This window comes from Clavelina lepadiformis, chromosome 1 (genome assembly GCF_947623445.1).
Source record: "Clavelina lepadiformis chromosome 1, kaClaLepa1.1, whole genome shotgun sequence".
In the NCBI taxonomy this organism is placed as follows: Eukaryota; Metazoa; Chordata; class Ascidiacea; order Aplousobranchia; family Clavelinidae; genus Clavelina; species Clavelina lepadiformis.
The window spans coordinates 5,817,770-5,831,633 of NC_135240.1; the positions used below are offsets into that span (position 1 = coordinate 5,817,770).

Consider the following 13,864-nt stretch of genomic DNA (forward strand, 5'->3'; position numbering starts at 1 on the left):
TAACCTTTTTTGTGACAAGAGTGATATTGGACTAAAGCAGGAAAATTCTAACATTATTGATAGAAATAATACACTTGATCATAATAGACATCATATTAATATAGGAATAAGGCGTGCACCGACATCAAGCGATGTGAAAACAAGGGCACGATCAATAAGAAGTTAAAGGTGTAGCTGCGGGCGATTATAAAAGAATGTGTTCAATACAATCACCACAAGCTGTTCAAAGTTATGGCGGTAGCGAAAGGCCGCACAAAACGCTAAGGCTCTACATAAGCAGTTTTGTGGAAATCTGTGGATCAGTTGTTGCTGTATTTGAATATAAGAATGTGCTATTAGGATATGTAGGCCGTAACCAGGGTAAAATTTTTACCAAGGCAAATATGCCAAGTATGACCCCGGTTAAATATGTTGTTAAATGTAAGTTAGTACTGAAATCCCAGAAAATTTACAAATTTACGAAGGCAAGTTACCTTATTTGCCTCAATGTAGCTACGGCCTAGCGATTGGTGGTTCGACGAAAAGCGCGCAAAAAGCTTGTTTTCAGTTTTCATACACTTGCATCAAACCGCAGGGAGTAAACTAACGTGAGAATAAACACGCTAAGCCTTCGAGAACGTAATCATTTTATGTTGATTAGATTAACACTAACAATTAAGTTAGGTGCCAATATTTCAGGATAAGGTATTCGTTAACAGAAAAATCAATATCTTCAATCTCAAGCCAGAATGGACGGTGTTGTTGTCGTTTTTGTTCTCTTTACATCGTTTTTACTTCTTGTAAGAGGACACTCTGATCGTCTCCGTTGCATCGAGGGAGGACAGATAACTCCAAGCTCACTACCAGATATCCAGTTTCAAGAACGGACTTGCCCAGACAAGCAGCAATGCATTAAAGGGACGGCCGTCGTTGATCCTAAATCGCCACACCTTAACAACGGTTTGTCGCTAATCTATGTAACAGATTCATAATAACTTATAAACATTGATTGTATTGTTAAATTATGCAAGTTCAAGGATGGAGTTGCTTGCAAAGAAAACGTTCTTGTCAAATATGGGCGTAGCTCAATGCTTTATCGTCATTCAACATGTGACGTCTGCCAGGATTTAAACCGTGCCTGCAGTCGAGTCAGCATTTTACCGGTCAGTCTTTCTACTTTTTTAGACAACGTCACGCTGCTAGCTGCAACCTGTGTTGACGCAAAAACTTGTATTGCAAACAGGGAATGTTCTGACGTAGTAGGAGAGGTTATAGAAGCGTTTGGTCGACAAACCCTTTTAAAGGCTGAACTGCTTTCCATACGGTAAGTTATTCTTGCTGCTATTGAAACGTTGCTGTTATAAAATGTTCTGGATTTTATGCTACTTAATTTTTTCACCGCCAGCTTAAACTATGAACTTAACTTAAGGCTTAATCATTGTAAAAATAAGTTATCTAAATGTATATCAAAATACGTTTTTGAGAAACTGAGAAATTAATTCAATGTTTTTGTAGATCTTGCGATTATGTTTGTTGCAAGATAGATAACTGTAACCAGGAGACCATTGCTGAAATTCGCAAAAGAAACGCAAGCGCGACCATTTCAGTACAATCATATCTCACCATATTCTGCTTGATTTTTCTCACCTTTTTCATGGGCTTATTTGAAACATGTTAACGTCAATCAATCGTTTTAAACCAATTAGCCATGAAAGCTTTACCATGCACCTTGCATGGTTTTCTTAAATTATAATAACGTTTACGTTGTATGTACGTCGCTATCGTTTAACATAACATAGTTTTATTGTGAGAGATTTATTCGAAAAGGTCCGATGTCGTTTTATCGAGACTTCAACAGCAGTCCAGACTCCATGTAAATTATATAGGGATATACAGGATCTTCGGCATTAAAATTTCATGACTTTGCACGTGCGCAGCAGTGTCACGTTTCACTCGTGTGAAAGCGGTTCATCGGGATCAAAAACCACCGAAATCCAAGACCATAGAGCAGGGGTGTCCAACCTTTTTGGCCAAAGGGCCACATGCGATTTACGAATGATTGCGCGGGCCACATGAGTGTTTACTGCTAATTTCTAATTAAAACCCTTACACCAAAATTCTAATCTTAGAAATACGTATTATCCTCTTTTACAATTATAAGAACAATAAAGATACCAAGATATAGTAGAGTCAACAAAGTTTTTACTACATGTCGACATTTCAATGTGAAGTTTGGCAATATTCGGTGAGATGGACGATGTAGCAATGCGAAGCGAGTTTTCCATATGGCTGTCAGAAATTAGTATACAAACAATAAATGCCAATTTCTCTGAATGTAAGTTCGCCATAAATTACGTAGCCGATTTAGTTGATAATATTAGTCATTTCGACCAAATGTGGCTGGACACCCCTGCCATAGAGGTTAACGTAAAGATTTTTCTCGGGCCCAGCTATACAACGTTTGCAGGAAGTCTCGTTGTAAGATGCAAGCCTGGAAAGTTTACATGGTTTACATTTGCACATTAAAAATAATTGTGAAAACCTCTCAATCTGGATGCGTGCGTGGTAGTCTAAGACTCTACGCTACAGTTCTTCCTCCATTAAGCCTACCGTAAACTATAGCCTACTTGTAATCTTTCAATGGCCTAAGACAGGTTAATTGACAAAAATACGATTAGACCAATTAGACCTACCGAAATGCTTAACCGAGTTCGGATTTAGAACACGGTACTTTCAAACAGGAAAGAAAAATGTTGGAAGCACGAAACGTAGGCCTATATTTCTACTCATGTCGCATATAGGCCTAAGATTAGCTTTAACAGCTATTCAATTGTAGCGGCCTGGGTGACATTTTTAATACTATTACATCATTTCTTGGAAAAGTGTTTTCCAGTTATTGTTTCCAGCACCTGTGCTAATAAGAAATCTTTATTGCAAATGCCCGCTTCTTAAATTTATGTTGATAATTTATCTACGTGTCAACTTCAACTGCATGTAACTTCCATTGCCAACACATTGTGTAATGAAAACTCCTTAGTTAATTCGCCCCGTTTTATCTTAATTACTTCGTGTGTTTCGTTTCTGTTTCGGGCAGTTCTTACTCGTAGACACGACTACTTCACTGTTGGTATTGTGTCAAACGAACATCTTTCGAGCTGTGAGGTTGTGTTGCTTTTCTCTTATTATTGCTTTACTATTATTCTATTATTTCAGATGAATGATTTACGTTAAATAAAGCTAAGAATAACGGCATCATTTAGTACACATTGTTTTCCTCGCTGCACATGTTCTGAAATGCTGCGTTTTTCTTGTCGAACATTTTCACTCCCATCGTTTCACGTTTTATAAGCTCGCACTCTACCAGCGAACAGAGAAAGAAAATCATCGAAACGAACAGATGAGTAGTCTACGCTAGTTTTGGTGATTGCAACTGAATAGAAATCTTATAAGCAGTGGTATTACTATGTTCTAGGTTTTGCGTAATTTTGAGAAAGTGTACAGCACCTGCAATAAAAACCTTTTCTTGTAAACTATTTCTTTTGTAATATTAAAACCTTTCAGCTGACAAGAGGTTAGACTTTAGAGTTTAGAGTATTCTAACCGCACGAAACAACAGAGTCAGATAATTCAACAGGTAAATTAAGATACTCATAATTTAAGTTAACAAAAGTTAAGTTAAGATAAGCATGGGCTCTGCATTAAGATAGTTAAGCTCGGTACAATTATCTAATGTTCGGCTGCATTGTATTTGAGCACCCGAGAGATTAAACAATGTTTGTTTGTAAACAGAAAATTGTAAACAAAATACACTTTAAAAAGTATATAAGCTAGAACCTAATTGTGCTTGCATTTGTATTTAACGACCGACTTAAACGAACTTGACCGATGCTCGATCACGACGACTTTAACCTTGAACTGCTTGGCGGATGCATAAATCAATCAGTTAATAATGAGCAATCAATTCGGAAACGACACTACCGCAATAAGCTTCCTGATTGATTTCCCCATCATGCCATAAATCTATTTTAAATTTCCTTCAGTCTGCACTTTGTCAAAGTTTTCGTAGAAGGAGCGGTCAAAGCTTGCACTCAGTATGGTTGTTTATCAGATGCAATAATGTTGTTATGAGTGTGATTAACTACAAAAAATAAGAACAAACATTTACCATCCATTAGTATGAGACAGCGGCCACTCATAGAGGTGATAAGGTCTTAAGCAACCCTCCCCTATTAACTTTAGTGCAAGCATATGACAAGTAATGGCAGCCTACATGCATGTCTTGTTATCGAAATCGCGGATCGTAAAACGACATGCAGTGGTTTGGCAAGCTGTGTAGGTCCGAAGACAACAAAAGTAGTTGTGGAAACACATCTACGGAAGTTAGACAATTTTGGTATTCAATTTGGGCATAATAGAATTGTTAATCTGTCCAACAAGATAACCCATGCAGTTTAAGCATTAATTTTGCACAAATCGAACTCGACGATTTTGCCTACAGTAGCCTACGTAAAAACAGAAAATCCAGAAAAATTTAGAGTTCTTTTAGAAATATGTTTTCTTTAAGGAGGCAATTCAAATGCAACTTCTTTTACCAAGGAAGGTTCGCCATCCTGAAGATTGTGGGCCCTCTAGTTTAGCAACATGTTTTCTATTCTGAGTTGATAGTAACTTAAAAATTACAATAGGTTTCTTAACAAGACTTTTAGAATACGTATAGGCCACTAAGTTAATTATAAAACATGAAGACAGATCAAGTTTTACTTCTATTGGTTGCCACTTGTACTTTGCTGTCTCACTGTGGTGGTCTGCATTGTATGAAAGAAGCCAAGACTGAAAATGACATAATGATTCTGCAGAGCAATACTTTAGAGCCTACTTCCACTACATGCAAAGAAGGACAAGTGTGTTTACGTGGTGAAGCTGACATTAGATTGAAAGAGAGCAACATCAACGGCAAGTTCCTTAAATAACTTAATTCTCGCCATTTAATGGAAATACTTTACAATTTCATTGGGACCAGATTTTGTAATCTAGTCACATTTCAGTTACACTCCATGGCGGCATTTGCTGGAATGAAACGAGATGCCAAGACCAAGTGTGCAAGATTCTTGTTCGAGACGTTTTGAATGAGCTAAACACGACTACGGACTTGAATATACCTCGCATGAGAACAAAGACATGGTAAGTTACAACAGGAATAAGCAAAATCTAAAAATTTGGAAATACGTAGCCTAAAGTTTTATAAATAAGTCTAAAGTTTTTACTTCTCTTCCATTTTCCACCCATTTACTTTCTCCAATAGGAACTGTGACTACGCGTGCTGCAAAACCGAGAACTGCAACAACGCAACTGTGTCAGAGATTCGAGAAAAACAAGGAGGTGGTGGCGTGACCGTTGTTCCTTGCTCAAATTTTGTCCTTTTGGCACCAATCAGTTTGTGGATAATTCTACTCACATAGAAACAACATTAATGTGCCAGAGACAGAGAGAGAGTTACCTTCGTTTGGTTATATGCTATTGTTAACTCTTTGCAACCAGCTCGTTGATTCACCGATTTTATATACAATCTGCTGTCTGTAGTATTGTTGTTTACTTGATGATATTAATTATGTATTTATATGTATGAATTTTTTAATTTTCCACTTCTGTAAATTTTCGATAAATATTTTTACATCACATCACTCACATTATAGTCGTAAAGTTTCCATTTCCAACTGGCAATGAAGGCAGATGACCAGCTCATCAAATAGCGTGTATAATTTTTCCAGAATATAATGTGGCTATGAATGTTAATTAGCTTGTGTTATAATAAAAATACCATTTATAAATTGTACAATTAAAGTTATTATTATGGTCAGTAACACTTAAAATTAATTTTTTAATTAATTTTTCATTAATCTTTTTTTTAACTAACCTTTTCGCAGTACATCTGAAGAAGCAAGCTTATGCTTGCGAAAACTCGTGTAGAAAGAACATAAAGTTAACCTTCAGAGTGCCAAACTATATCCAGTTTTATAGTTTACTTTAAAATTTGGTCAACACGGTTCAAACAACATCAACTTTGTAGTTAAAATTAATCATAATAAACGCTCGAGGTCGCTGTCACCATGACAACCTTACGCTTTTGCCTTTTTCTCAGTTGTTGGTTGGCCTAGGGCTAGTGTTGGCGGGTTCGCAAGTTTCAATCAATGGTATTGATAATACCATTCACCAAGGATAAAATTTGTTAACTTGATATATTTCGTTAGCTAACTCATTACATTTAAATATAAATAACTGGATTCAGGTCTTAAGCATAAACGTTACTTCATTACAGTTTAAAGAGTGGACCTCTGTCCACCACCTAGTTAGGCTCGTTCCTTGATCAGATACCGGTATGGTATTAGGTCTGAAAATACTGATGTTAAATAACTACATGGTCCCTGAAAGCTTACGGACACACGTGTAGTTTTGCAGCCTTTGAATTTTTGTTAAACCCATCTTAAGTTTCATTAAATTTAAAGAGAAAAAAATCTTGAAAACGCGTTATGGATAGAGCAAAGGTAAACTTACCATACCATGTTGTTAGTTTTTGAAAAAATAAATTTGTGTATTAAATAAATTTTTTAAATAATTTGAAATTAGCTTTTCCTATTTTAAGTATAGCCTAATGGAGAGTGTGGCACATGCATGCATGAGACTTGTCAATGTACACGATAGGCACTATATTGTGTACAAGCTAGTTTTCACTAATAAACAAACGCATTGTCTACTGGTACTTCAACGACAATTTACAATAAAAAATGCATAAAATTAAGGCAAAAACGCACACCATAACACAAAAACGTTGGCTTCTGCATGCAATATTTCTTGTGAAAAACTGCAACGTATCTTTATTGTAGACTATGGAGAGCCCTTTGCACAACAGCAGTCGGACTCGTGGATTGCCGGGACTTCCTCCTCTTCCAGCTACTGGAAGGGATTCTTATGAGTCGGATTTGTATCAGGTTTGCTACAAACATGAAAACAAAATTTTCTTTTAAAATTGTCCTGGAACATGTATTATTTTTCGTAAAATTACCACTGTTTTTGAAATGATAAAACCTGAAAACCTTAAAACCTAAAATGATAAAGTTGTTGTAAATGATAACTCGCTGAGTAAATTTTAGGTAAACTGATGATATGAACTTTTTATTTTAAAGATAGCAGGCAAGAAGATATGTAATAAGTAGTATTTGTAACTTTTTTAAAGCTTGTGCTGAAGAACAGCGCTCACCCTCCAATCATGCAAGGTATGTCTTGGACTCTTCTCTCTCCATTTAAAGAACAACGTCATCATCGATCACCGAGTGAATCCATTGCCAACAACTACACTCCGTCTGTAGCTGACATTAAAATCCGTGATATACCAAGCCGGTGAATAAATTGCTAGACAATTATTGAAATGCCGTCTATGAAACTGTTGTAGCGGTTTCAATTGAGCAAACTGTAAATTTAGGTGATAACGGTAACATAAACAATAACAACTTTTATAGCAGGATATGTTTGTGAAAAATATATGTATTGTTATGAATGTTTACAAGAAAACCCTTGTATTGTAGTTTTCGTGGTGTTCGATCCTCAGTTGGTGGAGAACCAAGCAGATCTTCTGGCCCAAGCCCTCCTAAATCTCCTCGCAAATCTTGTAAACATTTACTACCTTTTCATGTTTGTATGATTGTAAGAAACTTTCATTCAAGAGTTTTAAATCTGACTTATGTACTTTCCTTCTTAAAGATGGTAAATCTCCTCCATTACCTAGAAAGAAGCTAAAGTTAGAGAGAACAACTCGAACAAGGTGATTTTTTCTTCTGCTTTGTGAAACTTATTTTTTAATTGCTGCAAACAAAGCTTTGAATTCCATTATGTAACTGGGTAACCCTTACTTACATCCAAAGCATGGATAATGGGTCACTCTTACTTACTACAACACGTCCAACCACGAAAAAGTCCACTCCTCTTAGTGATGCTTCTATGGTTGTTCAAAAAGACAGAGATTTACCTCCAAGTCGTCCCATGTCTCCGATGGAACAGATCGACATTGTTCACGCTATTCAACAGGATAGAATGAACGATTCCATTCAACCTTCACGCCAAGATTTAGAAGTCAGTTGCTTGTTGTCCATTGTAATTTAAAAATTACTTTCTCGGAACATTGTGAATACTCACCGCTCATTTGACGAAAATATTTAATTTTTAACTTTACATTATTTTATTTATGGAGTTTCTTTATCTTGTTTGCAGAGATATCATTATTACATCACGAAAGGAATAGCTGCCCATCAACTGGCTGGTCCACCACCAGGACAGATGGAAAGAATTCAACGAAGTTTACCAGAAAAACTTCAGGATAATTCCGATTTAAACTTGATGATGAATGATTTAAGAGAAGAAGTTTTAAAATATTATGACTTCAGTTACCGAAAGGCTATAAGTATGCATTATCTATATATATATATATATATATATATATACGCCATCTATATTATACTTTAAACTGTATTCAACTGCTGGCTTGAAAGAATATCAGAAATATTTATGTTGAGTGCTACAGCAATCTATTACGGGATTTTTTAGTAACATTTATAGTTTTTAATAGTCTTTTTACAACATGTTTTATTGCTTGAAGTCAAAATTGCCCACAAAATTGCTTAAAGTCAAGATTCTTGCATAGTTTGGCTCAATCTGATTTATTGACTCTCACTGGCATGACTGGCAACAGTATCAGTCGTAAAAGTGTTTAATGTAGATATAAAACAGCCAGTTTGTGGAATTTGAAATTTTTTGAGAAATGCAAGTTCATTGTTTTATTTTAGCAGCCATGGGCCATAGCTAGTGTTTTATTTACTTTCTATATCTTCTAAAACACAGAATGTTGACTTAAAGCTCAGCAGCCAGAAGTTTTTATTGTAGTGGTTTTAATACCATTTAATAAAGGCTTTTTGTATCTGGGTATCAAATATCTGCTGAAACAAAAGGTTTTTGTTTGTTTTGAAGCTCGGGATGCTTAAACATTGTTTTTTTTCTCCATTTCAACTTTACCACCCACTGTTTCAGTTGGGCACAATATTATTACTCATGGAAATATGCACCGTAGTTGTGTTTATAAATGTTACCAACAACTAACATGGTAGCTAACGTGCATTGGTCGGTATCGAAATTAAGCTTGTTCTGTACTACCACTTCATATTTGTGTAGCTTGTCTGTTGTTTTTGATACTTGGTGGAAAGGAAATTACTTTTGCTCAACTGAACGTGCTGGTTTTAAAGCACTTTTAGTTTCAGCTAATTAATACGTTCTAGGGCACAGGATTGCTTAAAATTACATGTGAAGACACCTAACGAGAACCTGCACTAATATCAAGGCAAACTTAAATGTATAAGTATGATTAACATCTACTCTCTTATCATCAGTTGACTACATCCTTAGCGATGATACAGAGAGAAGGAGAGTCCATGTTGCAGCAATTCCTCGACCATTTCTTCTTCACACCATCAGAGCTCCAGTGCCTTGGAGAAGTTCGTGTCTTTCTGCAAGAGACTTCTGCAAACGCAGTCTTTTCACCGTCAGCTCTTTGATGCTTCACTTACAGAACCTCTGGTTTGACAGGTTCGTAATGTTAATACAGGTAAATGGTGATCTGGCGTGTGACTTCTTCAGACCCTAATCTTGAAGTTTAGAATGTGCATTGGTCGTTACTGGTTAGTTATATTAACAGCAACAATTTTATCTCTTTCCAGGTTTGTTGATCTTCGCTTTGTGGATGTGGGCGAACTGTTGAACTCACAACTTCCACTGCATCCAAACGAATTTGAAGATGTGGTGAGTTATTGACAAATCACTGCTATCTTTTATTGTAAAGTTAAAGAACCAAGAGTTCTGTCGATTATGCATGAGAACCAGTTACCTTAACACAGCTCAAAGTCCTTTTTTTGCAAATGACTTGTTGATTTTTCCACTTTTTATGCCAAAACAGGTGAGCAGTCATTGCTTAAGAACTCGTGATACACTCCTAAAGGAATGGATACCAGCAGCTGTGAAGCTTTTCCTTGATTACAAAGAAACCTGGATGCACCTGGTCCCATTAAATGACAATGACAGCACTGTGCAGGTCTGTTGAATCAATATGACAATTACTTAACATAAAATAACAATTATGTATTTGTTGCATTCATTCGTTGAGATATTTTGATCTAAACAATAAAAATATGGACCACCAAAAGAGGGTAAATATGCCATAGGAGACGATAAATTTAAACCAGGCACTGTATTACTTCTACAGTGACTTATTTCTAGTTGATGTCATGTATCAATTTCATGAAACTATTTCCTCGTTCAGGTCCAAGAGTTCTTTGCGTGCGCTGCGTCATTGATGTCAAATCAACTTCGAGGGATGGTCATCAACTCTCTGTCAGACCTGGTGGACTTCTTTAGAATGCATGAGGTAGCCCACTTCACATGACATAACCAGTTGTTGGGTGTTTTTACACGCATTACACACATGCTCTGCACATGTCTGTATATGCTAAGCGTAAGTTATATACTGCAGATGTAGACGCATTTTTACAGGATTCTGTTAATGGAAATGAAACTTAATCGTTTTCTAAAAACTTTCCCACTTTACAGGACGGAAATGATTTCGGTGAAGAATACACTGATCTTCGATATTGCGTTCGCTCCGTGATGTTACTCAAATTACAAGTCCGTGATGCCAAGCTCTATTTTAGTCCAAGCTTTGCGGATTGCCGCGATGTCATGCTCAACTGCTTCTCTCATATCACCAGTGCAGCCGAGTCTATCCCAAGAGTAAGTGATGTGGTTATCAACACCAGCTTGCACAGAAATGTTGCTAACTGGTTTGTATGCAGGTTTGACATTGAGCCATCGCTAAGAATTTTTAGGAGACCTCAACTTTTAAAGACTAATTTTCTGCTGTAGTTGCAAAAGTATAAATTTTTAGAGAAAACTGGAAAAAATTAAGAAACAGTTTTGGCCTTCAAAAATACCTTAAAATTTATTTGTATGGATTGTGTTCTTACTAGTAATATGTGTTTAGCTGAATAGAAAGAATTCTCTTGTTGTGTTGTAGGTTGAATGCGATATGTTCCCAGAATTGAGAGATTCCTCCTTGGTGTTAAGGACGGTTAATCCTGATGAGCAACTTGTAAAAGATTTTATTGACGTCGCCATGAACATTTTCAAAGCCAACACCATCGGACCACAGAAGTAACTGTTACCAAGTCGAGTTGATATAACACAAAAACTCCATGTTAACATGTTTTATGTGCAATATAGACTGCTTGAATGCCTCTAAAGTGTACAAACATACATTTCATTTCCTCAGATACTTGGATGTGTATAAGAAGTATGCTGATCTTCTTAACAACAAAGCAGAGATGGAAGTTGTGCAGTTCATTAAGGCAGAACATACACTGGATGAGTTTGTGTTGATGATCAACCGATATGAGGCAAGTTAGGCATGTAACTAAAGAATATCGGCTTGCCTGTTTGCAACATTGCAGTCATAGGTTTCAGACTAAGGCTATCATACTATTTGACTAAATTATTTTCACTTTAGTCAACGTTTTGTTAGCAATCTTTACTTTTCAACAGAAAATTCGCTCCGAGATCATGATGCTTCGATTTAATATTCCATTGAGTTTGTTCTGTCTCAATTGTCTTGAACTAAACAACGAGCACGCAGATCGAGCTCAAAGGTTAAAGGACAAACTCATTTCTTTTCAAGTGGATTCCAACAGGGACCAAAATAAGAGGTGACTCTTTATACAACGAAGCCGTTTTCTGGTTTTCGTACTGCAATCAGTTGATTAACTTTCCTGCAAAGTGTTTGTTGAAAGATGGTGCTCTTAGCTTTCACAATGTTACTTCTATTGTGATGTCTGCATTTCTTTTTAATTGGTGCTTTAAAAAGCTTGACTGACTTATTTATGGTATGGTTTGTGTCTGTTATGTTTCAGCATTTGCCACCAATATGATGCAATTGCTGACCGTGTTTCTGAAATGCCAGAGACGACAGTGGAGCTCGTTGAGCTGGTGGAGTTTTTGAAGAAATCAAATGACGTCACAATTCATGAACTGAAGCATGAAATCGGTTTAGCTGCAGAACGTTTGGAGTTCTTACTCGACCATGCAACACTCCCATGTAAGGAGAGGATTTAGTCACAAATTCTTAACCTGTTAACCTGTTGACATGTGAAATGCATGCAATGCATGTCACGCCTAACCAAGGCATATTAAATGTATACAATATGGTTGCCACCAGGCATAATAGTCATCAAAAATAAGGCACTACTGGTGAATAAAAAACATTATTGCCCTAATGAAACGTCAGCAGACATTAAAGTTTCACCATTAGTGCCTTATATTTAATAATGTAAAATATGTGTTGGTTTAGTGGAAATCCCCAGTAATGTAGTGTTTGGTGTACTTAATGCTTTCTATCAGTGTATGACGTTACCAGGGTCAAGTGTACTTGTTTTACCTGGATGTTTTCTTGTTTATAATTGCTTTGCAGACGAAGATATAAAACTTAATAGCAATGTATTCCACTGGCCAGAACAAATTCAAAATGTATTCGATATTAACCGAAATCGTTTGATGAATCGACGAGAAAATGCTGAAGACAAATTGAGAAAGAGGCAAGCACATAAAATTCAGTTTTGTTCAGTCTAAAGGAGAGAAGTTCTTGATTTTTCACTACTCAACTTTCTCTTTTCTAATCCTGCCCACAGGGTTAAAGAATTCGAAGAAACCTTGACTGGTTACAACAAGGAAGTTGAAGCTTTCAAGAAGAAGGAGGTTGCAAACCTCGACGAGATGCAGAAGAACGTTGATAAACTTGCCGAAATGGACAAATTACTCCAGGCTGCCACCCAGGACCTTCAGGTAGCCTTTTACTCACCATTCAGAAGGTGAAAGAGAAAATGGTTACGCTCAATTGATTTTGAGCCTGTAGGCCGGCAAGTTTGGTGGAGATTTTTTTCCACCATTCTGAAGAAGGGACTCTCCTTTTCACCTTCTAAATTGTGATTAAAATGGGCTACGAGCTTATAGAGAATTTTAACCTTTTCTTGTTGCTTGTGCATAACTACAAAACCAAAACAAAGGCAGACCATAACTGCATGAGTAGGTAATATGGTGCCAAGTGTCAGAAAATAACATACACTTATGAAGATGCCCTGGGAAAACCTGTGTGATGGTTACGTCATCTGCGTTATTTAAGCAAACCTATTAAATCGTATTGATTTTAAATTATTATTAATCTTAAATTAGTAATTATCATATCATTTAAACCGTAGTTACATATTTGCTAAAAATTTGTTGTTTGTAATTAATTGTTTGTTGAATTGAAATTTGTTGTTGGAAATTATTTTATTATTGTCAGTTTTTATTGTCATGTCTTTTTATGTGTTATCGCCTTATCATGTCTTAACATAATAGGACATCAACACAGAGGAACGTTTACTTGAATTTGAAGAAAGTGCATTTCCAATATTGCAAGCCATGTTCCAGTTTAAACAGCCATATGACAGCCTGTGGAACACTGCCCTACAGTGGCATGTCAAAAACGAAACTTGGATGAATGGTGAGTGCAGCGTAAAGTATTTTTATATATTCATTTTATGAATAAGCAGTAAACAGTTAAGATGAAGCTTTCAATATTTAACTTTACCCCAAGGTTAATAAGCTTATTAAATCCCATATAGTTACATTTATATTATTTCATTATTTACATAACAGGTATTGTGTAACAACATACTGTAATGTACAAGTTATCAACTTAACCATGCTCATAATCAAGATTTTTGCTATGTTGTACACTTGTGATATGATTTAAGTTGAAATG

The 13,864-nt window shown here is 36.1% G+C and overlaps 3 protein-coding genes across 5 annotated transcripts in view; all 3 read left to right on the forward strand.

Moving 5' to 3' along the window:
- The first annotated feature begins 223 nt into the window (after positions 1–223).
- LOC143471821 (uncharacterized) lies at positions 224–1,907 on the forward strand. The gene is made up of 3 exons (XM_076969919.1): positions 224–939; positions 1,165–1,303; positions 1,495–1,907. The coding sequence occupies exons 1-3, from the start codon at positions 729–731 to the stop codon at positions 1,655–1,657; spliced, it is 513 nt and encodes a 170-aa protein (XP_076826034.1). The 5' UTR covers positions 224–728; the 3' UTR covers positions 1,658–1,907.
- Positions 1,908–4,123: 2,216 nt separating this feature from the next.
- LOC143459100 (uncharacterized) lies at positions 4,124–5,835 on the forward strand. Its single transcript, XM_076956077.1, has 3 exons — positions 4,124–4,932; positions 5,025–5,160; positions 5,282–5,835. The coding sequence occupies exons 1-3, from the start codon at positions 4,719–4,721 to the stop codon at positions 5,436–5,438; spliced, it is 507 nt and encodes a 168-aa protein (XP_076812192.1). The 5' UTR covers positions 4,124–4,718; the 3' UTR covers positions 5,439–5,835.
- A 445-nt stretch (positions 5,836–6,280) lies between these two features.
- Positions 6,281–13,864, forward strand: part of LOC143448363 (dynein axonemal heavy chain 3-like) — a 32,301-nt gene continuing 24,717 nt past the window's right edge. For all 3 annotated transcript variants that reach the window (XM_076948092.1, XM_076948074.1, XM_076948083.1), the window contains exons 1-19: positions 6,281–6,521; positions 6,861–6,965; positions 7,211–7,374; positions 7,560–7,642; positions 7,735–7,795; positions 7,896–8,103; positions 8,242–8,431; positions 9,411–9,606; positions 9,738–9,819; positions 9,974–10,108; positions 10,337–10,441; positions 10,624–10,803; positions 11,087–11,223; positions 11,342–11,465; positions 11,611–11,771; positions 11,976–12,160; positions 12,533–12,656; positions 12,750–12,903; positions 13,459–13,603. In XM_076948092.1, coding sequence (XP_076804207.1) covers positions 6,507–6,521; positions 6,861–6,965; positions 7,211–7,374; positions 7,560–7,642; positions 7,735–7,795; positions 7,896–8,103; positions 8,242–8,431; positions 9,411–9,606; positions 9,738–9,819; positions 9,974–10,108; positions 10,337–10,441; positions 10,624–10,803; positions 11,087–11,223; positions 11,342–11,465; positions 11,611–11,771; positions 11,976–12,160; positions 12,533–12,656; positions 12,750–12,903; positions 13,459–13,603 — 2,554 coding nt within the window. In that variant the 5' untranslated portion in view covers positions 6,281–6,506. The remainder of the gene's footprint in view (positions 6,522–6,860; positions 6,966–7,210; positions 7,375–7,559; positions 7,643–7,734; positions 7,796–7,895; positions 8,104–8,241; positions 8,432–9,410; positions 9,607–9,737; positions 9,820–9,973; positions 10,109–10,336; positions 10,442–10,623; positions 10,804–11,086; positions 11,224–11,341; positions 11,466–11,610; positions 11,772–11,975; positions 12,161–12,532; positions 12,657–12,749; positions 12,904–13,458; positions 13,604–13,864) is intronic.

What these genes read in the sequence shown, in the direction of transcription:
- LOC143471821 (XM_076969919.1), top strand. Translation starts at nt 729, where the DNA reads ATGGACGGTGTTGTTGTCGTTTTTGTTCTCTTTACATCGTTTTTACTT. An exon ending in ATCGCCACACCTTAACAACG is followed by an intron (nt 940 to 1,164) that starts GTTTGTCGCTAA and finishes CTACTTTTTTAG; the next exon opens with ACAACGTCACGCTGCTAGCT. An exon ending in GCTGAACTGCTTTCCATACG is followed by an intron (nt 1,304 to 1,494) that starts GTAAGTTATTCT and finishes ATGTTTTTGTAG; the next exon opens with ATCTTGCGATTATGTTTGTT.
- LOC143459100 (XM_076956077.1), top strand. Translation starts at nt 4,719, where the DNA reads ATGAAGACAGATCAAGTTTTACTTCTATTGGTTGCCACTTGTACTTTG. An exon ending in GAAAGAGAGCAACATCAACG is followed by an intron (nt 4,933 to 5,024) that starts GCAAGTTCCTTA and finishes GTCACATTTCAG; the next exon opens with TTACACTCCATGGCGGCATT. An exon ending in CGCATGAGAACAAAGACATG is followed by an intron (nt 5,161 to 5,281) that starts GTAAGTTACAAC and finishes TTTCTCCAATAG; the next exon opens with GAACTGTGACTACGCGTGCT.